The sequence below is a fragment of the Hylobates moloch genome, unplaced genomic scaffold, assembly GCF_009828535.3.
Source record: "Hylobates moloch isolate HMO894 unplaced genomic scaffold, HMol_V3 SCAFFOLD_1, whole genome shotgun sequence".
Lineage (NCBI taxonomy): Eukaryota > Metazoa > Chordata > Mammalia > Primates > Hylobatidae > Hylobates > Hylobates moloch.
This window is the reverse complement of record NW_026652276.1, coordinates 209,367,181-209,380,681: the sequence shown is the minus strand read 5'-3', so window position 1 is coordinate 209,380,681 and position 13,501 is coordinate 209,367,181. Positions and strand designations below refer to the sequence as shown.

Here is a 13,501-nt window from a genome sequence, read left to right as displayed (position 1 = left end):
CTCTCAAAGCACTGGAATTACAGGCGTGAACCACTGAGCCCAGCCTTTGATTTTACTGTTCTCCCCACACCTCCTACTAGAAACCAGTTGTAATCCACTGCTCACAAGCAGCTTAGCTCACCATTCTTTCTGGCAGACATTTCTGAAATAGTATTTTTGAGAGATCAGTTTTAGCGAAAAGACATGTCACACAGGGATTGGCATTTGGCAGTTCACCTGTGAAGTGTTGGAGGCACTGCTGTGTAGCAGTTCAACTGTTGAAAACCACCAGGTGGTGGAGAGGGCCGGCAGGGAGACGGTTCCAGTTTCTACCAAGCTGTGCAATCTTGGGCAAATTAGGTAATTTTCTGTGTCTTCATTTAACTGTCTGCAAGGTGGGGACATACACAGGGTTGCGGTGAGGACTCATGAGATAAAGGAAGTAGAATTGCCCATTGTACTTCTACTTAGCAAACGTTGGGGCTCTTTTTGCCCGGGGTGCCATCCTGGGGAAGGCTGCCACGTGTGCGCGCGCCCTACGACCTGCGAGTGTGTTTCCTGGGCAAGGCGCGCGTGTGGATGTGTGTGCTGGGCCGCCCTGGGAGTGTGTGATTGCCTTCGCCAGGCTCACAGCGAGGCGCCCGCCGCGGCTGATTGACAGCGCTGGGTGAATGAGCGCGCGTGGAGGCGACCGGCACCGAGGTGGCCGCCGCTCCGCGCTGCTGTGAGCGCCTGCCCGCCCGGGTGTGGGGGGACCGCGGGCGGCGGGCTGGGTGGGAGGAGGAGGAGGAGTAGGAGGAGAGAGGGCGCGGGAGCGAGGGCGGGCGGGCGGGAGGGCCGTCAGAGCCGGCTGCCGCGGAGCCCCGGCGCTGGCGGCTTCGCCGGGGAGCGAGGCTCGGAGCCAGGAGGCGGCGCCGCGGGGAGGGAGCGCGGAGTGCGGAGCGCGGGGCCGGGCCGTCCGCCTGGTGAGAGCGCTGCGGGCCGCGGGCCGGGCCGGGGGCGGATCAGGGGCAGCGGGGCGGCAAGGCTGCGGTCTCTGGACTAGGCGAGGGGGCGCCGGAGACTGGGGGTACGGATCTTCAGTCGGGGCGCTGGGCACAACAGAGAGAAGCGGTGAGACACCACGGAGCGTTGCCCAGCTGGGCGCCAGGGCCGCCACGACCGCCCCTTTTCCGAGACTCGGCGAGGAGACCTGCCTGCGGGAGAGACCCCGGGGAGCAGGTCGGCCGATTCGGGCTGGGGGTGTGTGTGCGTGTGCGCGCGCGTGTGTGCCTGTGTGCCTGCGAGGGATGGTGGGCGTGTACGAGTGTGGGGGGATGGCGGTGTGTGGCATGTGTCTGTGTGTGTGAATGTGTGTAGGGGGTGTGCATCTCTCTGTACAGTACATGCTGTGTGTGTGTGTGTGTGTGTGTGTGTGTGTGTGACAGGGGAGGCCGGGGGGCTCACAGAGCTTGGGTCTGAACCCATGCAGGGAGGAGAGGGGTTCGGCAGGACGGAGTGTGTGTGTGTGTGTGTGCGCGCGCGCGTGCAGGGGCAGGGGTGTGTGAAGGGTGAGTGTGTCAAGGGCGCTAGGTGTGGCTATGTGTGTGATGTAAGGGTGCTGGGTGCACGTGTGTCCCTGGCTCACCCTCCCTTCCCCCACCAGATGTGTGCGCATGGAGGAGAGAGTTCTGGGGAGGGGGTAGGAGTCCGCCGCAGCTGCCTGCGGTTCGCTTAGCTTGCCTGCCTGGCATTCTCCTCCAGGAAGCCGGAGATCGCCAAGCTGCCCCTCCCCCGAATACTTCAAGGGTCCTAGGGAAGGGAACAGGCCCAGCCCCAGGAAAGGGGAGGGGCGGGAGGGAAGGTGCTTCTGCCAGATTGGGAATCTTGCTTCTCTGGCCAGAGCCTGGGTGGACTTCTGACTGGGCCAGATCACTCGGCGCTTGCTTCACCCCTCCCAAGGCCCTGTGCCCCCTGGAGTCTGAGAGTGAGAGCTCCAGCACTTCTGGCTGGGGCGGGAGGTGGGGGTTGGAATAGGTCAAGACATGGAAGGGCTTGCTTGTTCACAGTTATATGCCCAGAAGGGTGCTTGGCCAACCGTAAGCCTCTGTAAATACTTGAGGCTCAGCAGAGGGAAGGAAGAAAGGAATCCACCTCTGGAAGCCCATGTCCATCCCTTTTGCTACTAGTTAAGGATGAGGGCCCCTGGTTGCAGTCAGACCCCAGTTTCTGCATGGGCAGAGGGGGAAGGAGGAACCCCCAGGCAGGGATTTGTACTGGGGCCTGAAGGTACAGAAGGGCCCGGCAAGAAGAGCCAGAGCCATGGGCAGGACACTGCATCCCGCCCACACTACCTGCTCCTCTGAGATCAGAAGCCTCTCTCTGGGGCATCCAATCGTGGGAAAGGGAAGAGGGTGGCCACAGCTAGGGCTCACAGGGCCTCTCCTCTCTCCAGGACCTTCCTGCTCAAAAGGTGCTGAATAACTGAGTCCCTGCCCACCAAGGCCACCTGAAGCCAGGTGGGGCCATGGCCAGGCATGGCTGTCTAGTGCTGGGACTGTTCTGCTGCGTCCTGTTTGCTGCTACTGTGGGCCCGCAGCCCACCTCCTCCGTCCCAGGTGCTCCTGTCACCACTTTGACGCCCCCACCTCAAAGTGAGGCCTCTATGCTGTCTCTCAACCTGGGACTTAACTTCAAATTCCATCTTCGGGGACCTGCTGCTGTCTGGGGGAGCCCAGTCACAGAGACCCAGCCACTCTCTCTTGGGCCAGGCCAGGAGCCAGGGGAAGAGGTGGCCAGTGGGCTGAGGACGGACCCCCTTTGGGAATTGCTGGTGGGCTCCTCAGGGAACTCTCTCACTGAGTGGGACTCCACCGAAGGCGGCTCAAAGACCCGGGCCTCCTCCCTGCTTCCAGAGTCCACATCCCGGCGCTCTGGGCCCAGCGACGGGCCCACTGCCCCCTATCAGCCCAGGAGGAGCACTGTGACCTGGGACACTGCTCTGATGGTGACAGCACTTCCATCCAATGCTCCCAGGCCCCATCAGAGCGAGCTGGAGCTGAAGTTTGACATGGCACTGAGAGCAGGTGCAGCCCCCACGCTTGGGCATCGAACGCTGCCCCTGTTGCCCAGCCTGCGGGCCAGCCTGGCAGAGATTGCCGGGCGCCTGGGACCCTTTGGTGAGTAACCACCTCATCCCAAGGAAAGCCCCTGCTGGGCACCCCTGGCAGGTAGGAGGCAGCTTCAGCCTGGGCTTCTTTTGCAGGATTCTTTGGCACTACTCTGTCCCCACTCCGGAACTTCTCTGGCCTGAGCATCCCAGGTGAAACTACATCCACAAGCTCTGCCTCTGGAGTTTCAGGTTCTCTGGGTGAGTTTATTTCATTGCAATAAACTATTGTGGAACACCTCTACGTGCCAAGTGCTGTGCTAGGAGCCTAACAAGTACCTTTCTTTTTTTACTTTCTTGCATTGCTTCTTCCAGGCCCTAGGATATGGGCTACTACTTCCACGGAAGGAGTATTCTCTTTGCCATACTGAATCTGGTTTGCTCTTTGTAGCTTAGCTCATGGTGTACATGAGCTTAGCAAGTGGCTACAATTCCTGGGACAGTGACTTCCTTAGGACAAACTCTGGGGAAGGACATAATTTTCTCCAAACTCCCAGAGGCAAGGCTGGTTGGTGGGGTGGCACTTGAGCCCCATGTGCTCCCTTTGCAGGGTTCCTTGGTACCACTCTGTCCCCGCCCCCATACTCCCTGGAGAGGAAGCTCTCCAGCCCAAGTCCTCTGGACCCAGCTGCTTCCCTAAGTTTTGCCTCGATTGCAACAACATCATTGGGTAAGTATCCAATTCATTTGAACTTGACAATTATTTATTGAGCATTTACTACATGCTAGTCACTCATCAGTGTTCTGGGACCCTTTTATTTTGTTGTCATCATAATCATAATCATCGTTCTCTTCATCATCACCATGGAGATATATATGAATGGTCTGAGAACAAGTATTGCTGGAGAAAGTCCCACACAGAGTTAAGTAATGGTCCCCTGAGAGTTTTGCACTGAGAGGCAGAGCAGGATGTAGACAGATGTTTCAGGGACAAACAGACACAGGAACTTCTTTATGATTTCCACAGCCCTGGCACTAACCCCACCCTCCACTCCAGTCTGCCTGAACTGACTCCCCACCAACTTTGGGGCTCTTTCCTTTGCCATCTGATCTGACATGACATGCTGTCAGATATGGGCAGAGCTGGGTCTCTCATTGGGAAGACACTGAGGAGGAGACCTTGAGCAGGCAGATGCCACCTTCGTTCAAGGGAGCCTTTCAGAACATGCACACGGACAAGCTGGTGGTACAGAGGAAAGACCACAGGCTCAGGAATCTTGAGACCTGGCTTTGAATCACAATTTATTTACTCACTAGCTAGTGACTTTGGGCACGTTATTTAACCTCTCTAAACCTAAATTTTCTCATAGACCCAGGGTTTAATAATAGTACTTGCTAGTTATTGCAAAGCTCTTAGCATGATGCTGGGCACAAAGTAGAGGCTCATTAAACAGTAGCTATTAACCTTGCTTCTGTCCCCCACTGCATCCCAAATCCACTTCCAGACCCTACCTCTCAGAAACCTCAGCCTTGGCCTCAGGCAGTGGTGGGACAACACAAACCACACAGCAGAGGGCACAGCTGCTGGAGGAGAGGTTCTGGTGGATGAGGCAGGGAGTCATGGAGAGGGACTGAGGGGCTTTCAGGCCCAGCTTTGCTCTGCAAAAGGTTTACTGTGGCTGTGAAACTTCTCAGTCACCCCACACTAGGCTCAGCAGTGGAAACCACTGGTCTCCCCAGCTTCTTCCAGCTCCTGACTTAACCCATGACCTGGTTCTCTGGCTCACTCCAGCCACAGTCACTGCACTCCCTTGGATGGTGGGTGAGGGGCCTGCTATGCCCCTGTCCAGCCCAGCGTGCAGCAGGGGCAGGATGTGATTGGGGGTGGGGGGCAGGTTCTGTGCCTCAGGGGAAGGATGCTGGCTGGCAGTCTGTCGGCCTTGGTGACAGCGCTGGCCAGGCAGGTTTAATGAGTCTGGACAGTATCAGAGGCAGTGCAGCCCGGCAGGCTGGCGGCCCCACCTCATTCCCCCTCCTCCCTGGTAGCTGCAGGAACCCAGCCTCTGATACTGCCCCTCTGAATAAACTCAGGAGAGCTATAGGCCTCCTGGAGAGAACGCCAGTGGGCCTTGCTCTTGCCAGCAGTGTGTGTGTGTGTGTGTGTGTGTGTGTGTGTGTGTGTGTGTATGTGTGTAGTTGTATCAAGCAGTTACCATACAAAGGGAGTCTCTCTGTGTTGCCTCTAGAATCTTTCTAACCTAAATGCAACTAACCTTTGACTCCTAGGCCCTCCTTGCATTAGGTGCCCTTCACCTCAGACAGAGCCTGTATTCAGTCCATACATACCAGAACAGTTATCAAGTTAATCAGTGTGCGGCTTTCATACCAGTTAATCGTGCCCATCTCACTTAGTCCACAGAGGGTTCCCCTCCACTCCCTGACCACTCTGGCTGGTGTCAGTTCTGATTGGCTGGCACCTGTGCCAACTCAGTTGCTAAATATTTTGAGTGTCACCCCTACAAAGTGTAACCACCCTCCATGAACCTGGAGGTGGGGGTGGGGAGAGGGATGGGGCCAGGCCACTGAATGGGCTGTAGCTTCCAGCATCCAGAGTGGAGACATGATTCCCAGCCCTTTGATCTGGGCAGCTGGTGGATAATCAGGCCTGACTTTTCCATGAATCAAACTATTCTCTCCCACAACCCCTCCCCAGCCAGCGCCTGCCTCACCAGTTATTCACATTGATATCTCCTCTCCTCCTTGCCACTGAGGTCAAGAGGGCCCACAGGGCCAGAATGGGACCTCCCAGTAAAGGAGGATTGCTCTGGAGAGGGATCCTGGGAAGGGAGAAACAGAGATGACTATCTTCTGGACTCTTTTGGGGAAAACTGAAGGCTCTTTCTGGAGAAGCCTCCAATGGGGAGATGGGAGATGAGGTCAAGTGGACCCTACAAAGGCAGAAGCCAGGTTTTTTTTCCACCTGTCCCCATTCACACTTGGACCAGTGTGGGGCATGCAGAGTATGGGATCAGTTTTTCTAATTCAGAACTCCTTTTATGACACTTGAGCCATCCCTGTACTTTGCCTATTATCTGGTTTTTATTCCTTTTCTGGATTTATTTTATTTATTATTATTTTTTTTGAGATAGAGTCTTGCTCTGTCGCCCAGGCTGGAGTGCAGTGGTGTGATCTCGGCTCACTGCATCCTCTGGGTTCAAGCGATTCTCCTGCCTCAGCCTCCTGAGTATCTGGGACTACAGGTGCCTGCCACCATGCCCGGCTGATTTTTGTGTTTTTAGTAGACACGGGGTTTCACCATGTTGGCCAGGCTGGTCTGGAACTCCTGATCTTGTGATCTGCCTGCCTCGGCCTCCCAAAGTGCTGGGATTACAGGCGTGAGCCACCAGCCCAGCCTGGATTCTTATGAATGTTGAAATTTGCTGTAGTTGCCATAGAGCTTAGGTATAGAGATGAGAGATAAGGTTTCCTGTGGCCCATGGGTGAGAAGTAAAGATGGAAGAGGGTGAATTGGAGCCAACCTCCGACAGCTGCACTTATCTGTACAGTGATCAAAGAGGGTGTGGTAAGGGGGTGACAGGCTGGGGCAGACTGTGGGCTCTGAGGTCATGTCTTCCTGCCCCTCTGCAGAGGCCACAGAGGCCAAAGAGAGATGGAGCAAACCCATTCACTTTGCAGAGGAAGTGGGTTGGGCAAGGGCATCTGAAGGGACCAAAGAATGAGGGGTGAGGTGGTGTGTGCATTTGATCTTGCCATTGCCAGACCTATGCCACCTGATCGGCAAGCTCTCCATTCCCAGCTAAGTAGTTTCTCATTTAATTGATGGCTGGTGTCTTTATTAGTGTTAAGGGGTGGGTAGGCCATCAGAAAAGTATTATTTGGCCGGGCGCGGTGTAATCCCAGCACTTTGGGAGGCCAAGGCAGATGGATCACAAGGTCAGGAGTTTGAGACCAGCCTGGCCAATACGGTGAAATTCCGTCTCTACTAAAAATATAAAAATTAGCCAGGCATGGTGGCCCACACCTGTAATCCCAGCTACTTGGGAGGCTGAGGCAGGAGAATCGCTTGAACCTGGGAGGTGGAGGTTGCAGTGCACTGAGATCATGCCACTGTACTCCAGCCTGGGTGATGAAGTGAGACTCCGTCTCAAAAGCAAACAAACAAACAAAAACCCAAAGGTATTAGTTAAACAGAGTTCATAAAGTGAGACAATGTGTTGATGTTCACTATCTGACTAATTGTTGTCTTTCTAAGCAAGTTTAGGACTGTGAAAGGCTTTGAAAACAGACCGCAGCCTTTAGTTAGCTGAATCAAGAACCTGTTTGAGACCAGAGGTAGTCACACTGACACACGCACAAACAGATGATTGATCAGTGATGAACATTAGCTGATGATCATGATAACGACACAATCTTGATTGAAGGATCATTATGCACCAGGTTCTCCAGAGTTTTACACACATTGTCTCATTTTTCTCACAGCAGTCCTATGCAGTAGGTACTCTTACTCATTTCAGATTTGAGGATGTGATGGAATGGGAACCAGGGTGCATGCTGCCACTTGCAGTTGGTGGTGAGCTGTGTATATTTAATGTTTTGGCTGCTTCCTTTCTGCCCTTCCCAGTTGTCCAATTCCATCTTCCCTTTCCTTCTCTCAGAGCCACCTCCCAGCTCCCTCACGCCTTCCTTTTCCTTGTTCTCAGAACTCTGTTTTTTGTTTATCTTTTACGTATTTATTATTTTTAAGAACTGTTGTGTGTATGTGTTTTTTTGAGCCAGAGTCTCGCTCTGTCACCCGGGCTGGAGTACAGAGGTGCGATCTCTGCTCACTGCAACCACCACCTCCCCAGTTCAAGCGATTCTCCTGCCTCAGCCTCCAGAGTAGCTGGGATTACAGGCGTGTGCCACCATGCCTGGCTAATTTTTGTATTTTTAGTAGAGATGGGGTTTTGCCGTGTTGGCCAGGCTGGTCTCAAACTCCTGACCTCAGGTGATCTGCCTGCCACAGCTTCCCAAAGTGCTGGGATTACAGGCATGAGCCACCGCGCCCGGCCTAGAACTGTTATGTTTTGAGTGTCCCCTGCATGAGCTGGCCCTGCCTGTGGCTGGGGGTGCTGCTGGGGTCTTCCTGTGTTGTCCAGCTAGGGCATGGCCAAGGCAGGGCCAGGCAGTTGGGTGATTGTCAGGCACCCTCCCCTCACATTCCACATCTGTCTTTTGTACACCTACCCATCCCTGCCAGGCTGTCCACATCCTTCACCACCACCCTTTCTTCTTCCACCCTTGCCTGTGGCTGTGGTCCTGCTGAATCTATAGGTGAAGGCAGATAGAGGTTCAGCTTCTGGCATCTTCCCTTGCTACCCGGCCCTGGGGAGAATCCTTGAGTCTAACTCTACCTAACTCCTCTCTTGCTCCAGAAGAGTAGAATTAAGGATCTTACTCCTCACCCTCTCTTAGTTGACTTCCCTTTCTCCAAGGGATATGGGAAGGTGTTGGAGCACAGGATGGGGCTAGGGACCCAAGATAGCAAACCCCAGAGCAACTGAGGGGCTCACAGCCGGGCGCGGTGGCTCACGCTTGTAATCCCAGCACTTTGGGAGGCCGAGGCGGGCGGATCACGAGGTCAGGAGATCGAGACCACGGTGAAACCCCGTCTCTACTAAAAATACAAAAAAAATTAGCCGGGCGTGGTGGCGGGCGCCTGTAGTCCCAGCTACTCGGAGAGGCTGAGGCAGGAGAATGGTGTGAACCCGGGAGGCAGAGCTTGCAGTGAGCCGAGATCGCGCCACTGCACTCCAGCCTTGGGTGACAGAGCGAGACTCCGTCTCAAAAAAAAAAAAACAAAAACAAAAACTGAGGGGCTCACTTACTTAGATGGCATTTCATCCCACTATGATGTCCCCAAGAGTTTCTCCCTGGGAGTTCCTAAGGGCACCTTTTGAGACCTGGGGGAGTCCATCTCAATGTCACCTTCTGTACAGTGTGGGGAGAAGCATGGAGGCATCTATATTAAGACAGTTAGACCAATGGCTTTGTGGATGAGGCAGGATAGGGGTCACTGCCATGGATAGGCTAAGGGTTGGGGTGTGGCAGGTAGGAAGGCCAATGAAGAAGGAGAAATGATGTCTTCCTCAGAGTGCTGAGACAGCATTGTCTTACCTCTCCCCTGATGTATGTGTGTGTGTGTGTGCGTGTGTGTGCACACATGTGGGCTTTTCCTTGAGATGGAGATAAGGTAGGGGAGTAGTTGAAAAAGGGCAGAGGAAGCTCCTCCTAGCACTAAGTTGGGGGTTGGGAGTCAGGGGTGTGGAACAAGAGATAAGCACACTAATGTTAGAAAGAGGCTTTGGAGTCACAGAAAGGGGCTCAGACTGATGTTCAGACCTGGGTTCTAGGTGCAGCTCTGCCCATTTGTGACCTTGGGCAGGTCACTTTGCCTCTCAGAAGAGCTTCAGTATCTGCATCCAGCAAGTACAGGGATTCATTTAGTCATTAATATCTGCTAAATTCCAACTGTGTGACAGAAACTAATTTAAGTATGGAGATTCAGATGTGAGCAAAGAAACAAAAATCCCTGTTCTCATAAAGCTTCCTTTCTGGTGGGGGGATTGAACTGGAGGGGGCGTCTAAGGCTCCTTCCAGTTGTAAAGTTCTGTGACTTCAAAGAGAAACTCTTTAGTAGAATCACAAACGAGCCAAGCAGGGAGCTGGGGGGGCCGAGGCAGAGTGGGAGAAGTAGGAGAAGGAAGAGGGGAAGGATGACAGCTGAAACTCCAGCGAAGACATTGAATAGGGGAGCGGGGGAGGGAAAGGTAAGAGGCCAAGAGGTGGGGTGAGTCTCATACGTAAGACAAGTGTGTCCTGGATACGTTAGGGGACTCTGACTGGCATTCAGGCTACTGCTTGTTGGGTGGGTAGGGGGGGAGGGCTGCATCATTGCCTCAGCCAAACGTTCTTTGCCCACAGACCCCACAGTCCCCACCTCTGGCCCAGATGACCTCTCTCCTCCCGCCAGCCTCGGGAACCCTTCGGGGCAGCCAGAGTGTGGGCCAGGGTCCTGCAGCGTGGGAGAATTGCCTGAACGCGAGGGGCAGCCTCCCGAGGCGCCGAGGCCCCTCTTTTTCCTGACCCTGGAGGCCGACTGGGCAGAGGCCAGGGCTCGCTGGGGGCTGGCCTGGGAGGCCCACGTGTACGGGGTAGGCGCGCTGTTCGGCCTGGTTGCCCTGCTGGCGCTGCTGGCTCTGGCTCTCTTGCCCTGGCGCTGCCCGCCCGGCGCCCCCTGCCTGGCGCTGCTGGACCTGCTGTTGCTGTCGGCCGGGACCACGCGGGCCTTCCCGCTCTTCTACGACGCCTATGGGCACAGGGATCGACTGCCCGCGCTCGCCTGGCTGCTGCTGCAGGACCTTCCGCTGCCCTGCCTGGCTGCGGGCCTGGGGCTGGCCTGCCTGCTGCTGGCCCGACCGCGCCCTCCGCGGTGCCCCGCCGGCCTGGCTGCGCTGCTGCTCCTGGGGCTGGGGCTGGCGGCCGCCGCCGCCCTCGGGAGCGCTGCGCATCGCCCGCTGCGGCCCCTGCGGCTCGCCTTGCGCGGGCTGCACGCCTTCCTCGCCGCTTTCCTTTCGGGGCTGCTGCTGGCGCTCTCCTGCTGGGGCGGGCGGCGGCGGCGGGCCGGGGCGCCCCTGGGGGGGTCGGGCTTCAAGGGCGCCACACCCCTGCCACAGGCGCGCAGCCCCTTCGCCCCGCGCGAGTCCTGGCGGCGCGCGGCGCGCACCGCCCCGGTGGCGGGCACCTTCGGGCTGCTGAGCGGAGCCCTGCAGGGCTATGAGGTGCTGCACGCCCTGGGCTACGGCGGCCAACCCGGCCTGGAAGGGCCCTGGCCCTGGTGGGCCTTCCAGCTAGGCCTGCGCCTGGGCGAGGTGGGCGTCGCGCTCCCGTTGGCGCTGCTGGGCCTCTACCCGGCGCTCTGCAGTCCTCGCGTGCCGCCGCGCTGCTGGGCCAAGCTCTTCCGCTTGTCCCCGGGCCACGCGGCTCCGCTGCTGCCGGGAGGCTGGGTCACTGGGCCCCCGGACAAGGAACCCCTGGGGAGCGCCATCGCTCGCGGCGACGCGGAGCTGCTGCAGCTGTGCGCGCTGGCAGGGCCAGGCCCAGACCTCCTACTCCAGGGCAGAGGTTGCCGGGGCTTCGAAGGCGCGGCGGCCAACCCGGCCCCGTCCCCGGCTTCCTCTCCCTGCAGCGATTACACCGTGGACTTCTGCCCGCCCTCCCCAATCAACCTGCGACGCAGCATCGAGGAGGCCCTCTGCAGCGAGGCCCTGCTCGAGCCTGGCCTCTTCCAGGGCCCTGCCGTCGAGGACGCTCTGCCTGGGCTCGGCCTCTACCGCACCGCCTCGCTAGGGACCGGGGGCAGGCCCAGTGAGAGATCAGGGGAGGCCCCTGGCCCCCCTGCGCCCCCGGAGCTCCCCTCCCCCGGGGCTTGGCCCGCAGGCAGCAGCGTCTCATCTGGCTCGTTCTGCGGACTGTCGCGGGACAGCTCGTCCATGCTGCTGTGTTCCAGCCCCGACAGGCCCCCGCGCTGCCCTCTGGTCTGCGTCCTCAGTCCCCCGCGGCCCTCAGGAAGCAGCCCCAGCCTCCCCGCCTCAGGATCCTACCAGGCCCTTTCCCCATCCTCTCGCAACTCCCCGGAGCCTGCTTCTGAGCTGCAGGCCGAGGAGGCCCTGCTGCAGGAGCAGTTCCTGGATGCCTGCCGACAGATCGACGAGCTGAGCGTGGGCAGCGACACCATAGACCTGTGAAGAGGTGGCCACCTTGCTACCCTGCGATATGCCCCTTTCTGGCGCCTACCCTGCCCGAGACCTGCACACTGTAACCCTTCCCCAATCCTGCCTGGCTCAGATACCTCTCCAGATTCCTTCCCCATCCAGGGGGCCCTGGGTGGGTGGGTCAGCAGCCAGGCTCTATTGATTGGGAATCAGTGCCACCTTCTCTGGAGCCCTGGGTGCTGATGCCCTCAGCTGCAAATCTAGGCTGGCAGGGGTCCCATTTTCCTTGGCATTCACCAGCAATAAAGCTCCAAGGTGCTCCACTCCTGACCACCACTCCCCACTCTGGTGCTGAGTGAGAGGGGCTGTCCTCAGAGGACCCTGGGACCTGCCTCAGGCCCCCTACCCACCTCTGCCATGCCTAGGAATCCTACCCCTGTGTGAGTGGGACTCCCTGTCCTCCATGTGACACCCACAGGGGTCCATGACCCATCTAGGAGACTTGATAGCAGTTGGGTGGGAGGGGAATGCTCTTAAAGTTAATTTATCAATAAAATATTTTCAGAGGAGCAAGGTCTGACTTTTTTGGGAAAACTCGATTGGGCAACAGCACCAGTGATTCCATCACTAGTGGAAGAGAAGCAGCTCTTGGGTGGGGTGGGTCCATTCCAGACCCTAGGGACCTTCATACAAGACCAACGAGTCTTGTCCTGTTTCTGGGATGAGTGGGGTTACTGGGAGCAGCCCCTCGAAGACTCTTCTGAATCGTTGGGAAGTGGCTTTTCGCAGAGATGGGACATCGCCCTGGGAGGTGAGGCAGAAACTCTACTGTCATTGGTGGAAATGCCCGCATTCTCAGGAGTCGGCTTCAGGTCCTGGTAGACAATTGGCTGGGGACTAGTTAGGAGTCAAGTCCCTCATGGAAATATTGAGACGCATGTAAAAGGTCCTGGTCACCTTGAGCTGGGATCCCCAGCAACCTCCCTGCCACGTTCCCACAGTTTGGGATCCACAAAGAGGAAACTACCTTTCTACCTGTTCACCCACCAACAGGGGCTCTTTAACCCGCTCCCCCTCCTCCTGAAGAACTCTCATCTCTAATAGGTGCAGATCCTCCCTGGAGAAAGCCTGTCCAGCCCAGCCAGCTCCTGTAGCAAAATTCACAGTGAGAGACCCACAAACACATCCAACCACCAGGCACTCTGTAATCCCTCCCTTGCCTGGAGCATTTGGCTCTGCGGTCTGTGGTGTGTGTTTGTCATTTGGCTAAAATGCAGTGGTTCCAAGTAGCACAAAAACAGGGTTGTGGATTAGGTTTGAAAACAAAAATCTGACAGTGTTTTGGCAGCTGTCCTGCATATCACAGGGAGACCTGCAGGAGCATACATACTAGGCTCAAAGTGGAAACACAGGAACCTCGTGATTTTTGCTTCCAACTTTGCCCATCAGCTGCTGGGGACTGGAAGGGAGGCTTGGGAGCCAAGAGGGAAGTAGGCAGGGAAGCCAGGAGAGGGTAGAGCCCTCGGCCAGACCAGGTCCAATGCAGGAGTGGAAGAATTCAAGCACTACTCTTCTTGCAGATGAACATCTGTCTTGGCTGAGAGAAGCGTCCAGGGCCTGGGACAGCAGATGGAGGAGGGGAATCAGTTGTGTTTGGAGG

At 56.9% G+C, this 13,501-nt stretch overlaps 1 protein-coding gene across 3 annotated transcripts; it reads left to right on the top strand.

Moving 5' to 3' along the window:
- Window positions 1-934: 934 nt before the first annotated feature.
- PRRT4 (proline rich transmembrane protein 4) lies at window positions 935-12,410 on the top strand. 3 transcript variants are annotated; one of them, XM_032761644.2, is made up of 6 exons: window positions 935-1,200; window positions 2,414-3,137; window positions 3,224-3,328; window positions 3,678-3,797; window positions 10,052-10,281; window positions 11,316-12,410. In XM_032761644.2, the coding sequence occupies exons 2-6, from the start codon at window positions 2,486-2,488 to the stop codon at window positions 11,496-11,498; spliced, it is 1,290 nt and encodes a 429-aa protein (XP_032617535.1). In that variant the 5' UTR covers window positions 935-1,200; window positions 2,414-2,485; the 3' UTR covers window positions 11,499-12,410. The 3 variants fall into 3 exon arrangements, with proteins under 3 accessions (XP_032617535.1, XP_032617534.1, XP_058282396.1); XM_032761643.2 differs by having other exon boundaries at window positions 10,052-12,402; XM_058426413.1 differs by lacking the exon at window positions 935-1,200 and having other exon boundaries at window positions 2,337-3,137; window positions 10,052-12,402.
- The last annotated feature ends 1,091 nt before the right edge of the window (window positions 12,411-13,501 follow it).

What these genes read in the sequence shown, in the direction of transcription:
- PRRT4 (XM_032761643.2), top strand. Translation starts at nt 2,486, where the DNA reads ATGGCCAGGCATGGCTGTCTAGTGCTGGGACTGTTCTGCTGCGTCCTG. An exon ending in TGGAGTTTCAGGTTCTCTGG is followed by an intron (nt 3,329 to 3,677) that starts GTGAGTTTATTT and finishes CTCCCTTTGCAG; the next exon opens with GGTTCCTTGGTACCACTCTG. An exon ending in GATTGCAACAACATCATTGG is followed by an intron (nt 3,798 to 10,051) that starts GTAAGTATCCAA and finishes CTTTGCCCACAG; the next exon opens with ACCCCACAGTCCCCACCTCT.